The sequence below is a fragment of the Dermacentor silvarum genome, chromosome 11, assembly GCF_013339745.2.
Source record: "Dermacentor silvarum isolate Dsil-2018 chromosome 11, BIME_Dsil_1.4, whole genome shotgun sequence".
Taxonomy (NCBI): domain Eukaryota; kingdom Metazoa; phylum Arthropoda; class Arachnida; order Ixodida; family Ixodidae; genus Dermacentor; species Dermacentor silvarum.
Genome location: NC_051164.1, coordinates 17,725,744 through 17,730,564, shown reverse-complemented (window position 1 = coordinate 17,730,564; position 4,821 = coordinate 17,725,744). Strand labels below are relative to the sequence as shown.

Sequence of the window (4,821 nt, the reverse complement as noted above, 5' to 3'; positions counted from 1 at the left end):
GTGATAGAAGTGTTTGTTGATGGTATTCTATTCACACATCTGCACTCGTGGACACCGGAGCCACCGTATCAGTTATGGACGCAAAACTTTGTCGCTTGATTCGGAAAGTCACGATGCCCTTACTGGACTGTACCTCCGCACAGTCGGCGCACAGTGTATTCAGCCGTTAGCGGCGTGCACAGCTCGTGTTGTCATAGAGGACGTTGTATACGCCATCGAATTTATTGTAATTTCGCCATGCTCTCATGACGTTATCCTCGGCTGGGATTTTCTCTCGCGCCACAATGCCGTCATTTATTGCACACGGGCCGAACTAGAACTGTCGCCGCTCACAGATTTGACGCTCGGTGACAATGATTCTCTTCCGAACAAACTACTCGTCACACACGACACCACCGCTCCTCCCAACTAGTCAGTGGTTGTCTCTATGTACTGCAGCAGCCTCTCCGACGCCGTCGCACTACTTTCTACATCTGGCCGCTTTCCTACTCGAAAAGGTCTACTGCTACCTTTTGCGACGGTGAACATCACACAGGGCTCTAGTGCTATATTATTGCGATAGCAATTATATGGACACTTCAACCGGATGTCTGCCGTCGGCGTCGCCGTCGCCGTCGCCGTGAGGTTCCGTATAGATAAAATCTTCGCCGCGCGCCGTATGCCCCAGCGGAAGCGTGCGGGGACGCGCGCTATCACGGAGAGCGAACGCACTCCATTTCCCACGCGCAAGCAAGGAAGCGGAAAGCCAGCGCCGGAGGGAGCAGAGGGGGGGGGGGGGCGGGAAGCCAGCGCCGGAGGGAGCAGGGGGGGGGGGGGGGGGACACTTCTTTGCCAACAACCGCGCTCGCCGCTCGTCCGCACAGTTTCTTATCTCTCCCACGCGCAAGCAAGGAAGCGGGAAGCCAGCGCCGGAGGGAGCAGGGGGGGGGGGGGGGGGACACTTCTTTGCCAACAACCGCGCTCGCCGCTCGTTTTCTTATCTCTCCCACGCGCAAGCAACGGGAAGCCAGCGCTCTTTGTCGCCGCTTCCGCACAGTCTTATCTCTCCCACGCGCAAGCAAGGAGCGGGAAGCCAGCGCCGGAGGGAGCAGAGGGGGGGGGGGGGGGACACTTCTTTGCCAACAACCGCGCTCGCCGCTCGTCCGCACAGTTTCTTATCTCTCCCACGCGCAAGCAAGGAAGCGGGAGCCAGCGCCTCTCCAACAACCGCGCTCGCCGCTCGTCCGCACAGGCGCAAGCGGGGAAGCGCCGGAGGGAGCAGGGGGGGGGGGGGGGGGCGCACTTCTACGCTGCCAGCAACCGCGCTCGTCGTTCGACCGCACCGTCTCTTATCTCCACACGGCTCTGACCTTTATGCACTGTGCATTCGCCGCTCAGTTTCTGTTGAAGCGATAGACCGCACGTACAGTACCTACGCCCGGTGGCAACACTACATTTGCTAGTAGGTACAGCGTTTGACCGCTGGCGCCACGCTGCGCCGCTCGCGTGTACCGCGTTTCTAGGTGGTTTCTTTCGCCGAGGGCGCTCGAACGCATTCATATGGTTCGCATGAATGCAACGCTTCCAAGCGTGGCTGTATGGCTGAGTTTTTTTTTCCAATTTTTTCCAATCCTAGTGCGCGCTTGGTAGGGAACACCCCACCCATTAAGCGCTCGGACCGAGCTCTGACTACTGCGCCTTCGTACTTCTCCCTATCTATGAGTTCCAATTTCTGCTTTATGGTACTTATGTCTTCTGTAAACGTTCCGGGCTGTCTGCACTCTTCTGAAATGAACGTGCCTAGGTTGGCTCGGAGCACCTTTTCTACACTTTCTTGCTTGTGCTTTATGGCACCTGACCTTTCAATGGCCTTCATTTTTACTTCTTGCTTAAAGAGCTCCCAGTGTTCCCCAAATTTTTTATAATATCCTTTTTTCAAATTTCGCGATTGCGTTTGTGACATACCTTATAAAAACGTCGTCTTTTAAAAGCTTATCATTAAGTTTCCAATTTTCCCAAACAATTTTACGCGTTTTATCTTTTCTTTTTCCGACACGGAATGTTACGAGGCAGTGATCGCTAAATGATACCGGCTGAACCCGATATTCTCCGATCAACGGTACTAAATCTGCAGATAAATAGGCGCGGTCCAACCGCGCGTAGCTTTGACCTTGAAAATGGGTAAAGCGAATATCATTCCCAAACCCACAACATTCACCCACGTCTTCCAAACAATGCTGACTGATGATATTATTTAAAGAAACAACACTGACATCTCTATAAGGGGTCGAGCTGGTTTTGTCGTTTGCCATGCATACGCAATTGAAGTCACCAATGACAATTACAAACCGATCTGTAACACAGTAGTTACTGATAGCTTCAAACATTTCTTTTCTCTGTTCCGCGTTTGTATATGCATAAACGCATATTATTCGCCAATTGCGTTCAAATAATGTGATGTCACAAACAATGAAATGGCCTAAATTACATGTCACAACTTTCTCTACAACTGCACCCAATATTCTACGTATCATCAGCACACACCCCGCCGACTTCCCTACTGCATGAAACACACATACATCGTACCGACTAGTAAAGAGGCGCACCATACTATCCGTCTGTTCTTGACTTTCGATTTTAGTTTCTTGAACTGCTACAATGTCCAAATCTTTTTCAGTAATTAACCTGTAAAGCTGATTTTGCCTCCTTCTTGAGGCCAGCCCTCTGACGTTTAATGTCGCTACAAGCATATGCTTTTCAAAGGTAACCATTTTTAGTTTTGTTATTGCAGCCAGGCAAACAGTATGGTGCTCACCTTAGCATACAGACTAACATCCCGCGTGGTGCTGATGAAACAGTATTTACGACTTCTCAGTGTCGTCGCGGGGAAGCGACGACGAGCGTTGCGCTCTGGTGACACGCGGCTTTTTCCCAGCGACGCGCCACTCCCGTTCCGGCTGACGGAGTCGCTGCTCCTGAAGAACGCTGGTTGCGCCATCATGGCGACGCTTAGATGACGTGCTGTCCAGATCCATCGACGCTGCGTGGTCGTCTTCCACACTTGCCGACACGTCGCCCACCTCTTCAGCTTCTGCCATCGATGTTCCCATTGAAGCAGCGGAACCACTAGCTCGCGTCAGCACATGGCCACGCTGTTTCTCGCTAGACGCGACGCCTCCGTCCGTCGCGTCCGTCGCGGTACTCGCTGATATTGCCAGAGCCTCCGCGGTTGCAGCAGACAGAGACGCTGGATTTTGTCCCTGGCTACCTTATTGGGCGCCACTCACATTAGCTGCGTCTGCTCCTGTCACAGCGTCTGAGGCCGCGTTCGCAGCAGCCTGTTCCGCTTCATCTTCGTCCATTACCAACTCGCTGCTTTCTGCCGTTCCTCGAAAAGCAGCTCGAGCATAGGACCTTGCACATTCCTCCTCTTCGTGCCCATAAGCACGGCACTTATTGCATCTGGGCACTTTACAGTCACGGCGGATGTGTCCTGTAGCACGACAGCGTAGACAGATGGGCGCACGGCCTGGCACTATGACGAGTACTGTTCCGTTTCCGATGCGCATTTGGTGTGGTATGCGTTCAAGGCTTACCCCATCACGGAGAATAAGCCGCACAACACGCGTTGTTGAGTCGGCGTTGTCGAAGCCGCCTGTCTTCCACTTGTCGCCAGTGACCTCCTTCACCTCCCCGTACTCTACGAAAGCCCGTCTCACTGCGTCGTTGCTCACGTTGAAAGCGCACCAATGCACTTTCAGCCGCACTTCCTGCCTCTGTGGGTCGATTGCGACGCAGGTCCTACCTTTGACAAGGAAGGGCTTGGTTTCCAGCAACTTCTTTTTCGCTTCTTCAGTGCGGAAATTCACTAACCAGACGTGAGACATCTGGTAAGCCCCTATTCCACCAACCTGTTCAATAATGCCAGCGTTCCTCATAGGCTGACTAAAGTCCTCTATTTTGTACGGGCGTCCTGCTATATCGCAATGTAGAACAACCATAGTCTTCAGTCCTTCTCCGGTGGGCATGGGTGGCAGAATGATCCTGTAGTCCTTGGGCACGTCAGAGAACGAAGATCCGCGGCCAGCGTCGGCCGTTGTCGCAGCTCGTGAGCCATCCTGCGTCCGCACGCGTCAGTGACCAGAAGCAGAATACAAAAGTCGCGCGCACCTAAACGAAATAGCAAAAGTAGAGTGGAAAAACGCCGTTATTACAGATAAGGAAGGCATCCAAAGAGCGTTCTATGAATACTACAGTGCATTATATTCGTGCATTGAAGTCGACGTAGACGCATTTAAAAATAAATTTCTTACTCTAATGCCGCGAGTAAGCGATGAGACGAAAGAAAATTTGGAAATGCCGATCTCACTGGAAGAGGTTAAGAAAGCTATTAATGATCTCAATCCTTGGAAATCCCCGGGCCCAGATGGGCTTACAGCATCATTGTATAAGGTTCTAAGGGAAAAAGTAGCTGTAGTCTTAGTGTCACTCTTTAACGAGGCTTTCGATATGTCAGTACTTCCACCATCATTTCGTACGTCAAACACTGTTCTTATACCTAAGGTTAAAGACAAGAATAAGCTCATGCAAGTTACTTCGTACAGACCGATATCACTTACAAACATGGACTACAAAATATTCATGAAAATTCTTGCCAAGAGGCTGCAAACTGTAATACAAGAATTAGTCGGTGAACACCAAACTTGTGGCATAAAAGGTCGATCAATAGTTACAAATATACATAAAGCCCGTTCCGTTCTGGAGTGTTGTGATACTAATTCTGACAGCATTGCAATGCTACAGCTAGATCTTGAAAAAGCCTTTGATAGAGTACCTCACGAT

The 4,821-nt window shown here is 51.2% G+C and overlaps 1 protein-coding gene across 1 annotated transcript; it reads right to left on the bottom strand.

The window, feature by feature from the left end:
• Positions 1 to 3,248: 3,248 nt before the first annotated feature.
• On the bottom strand, positions 3,249 to 4,074 carry LOC125941265 (uncharacterized). Its single transcript, XM_049658236.1, has one exon. The coding sequence runs from the start codon at positions 4,005 to 4,007 to the stop codon at positions 3,249 to 3,251; it is 759 nt and encodes a 252-aa protein (XP_049514193.1). The 5' UTR covers positions 4,008 to 4,074.
• Positions 4,075 to 4,821: the final 747 nt, after the last annotated feature.

Coding starts and splice junctions, on each gene's coding strand:
- LOC125941265 (XM_049658236.1), bottom strand. CDS start 4,007: ATGCCCACCGGAGAAGGACTGAAGACTATGGTTGTTCTACATTGCGAT.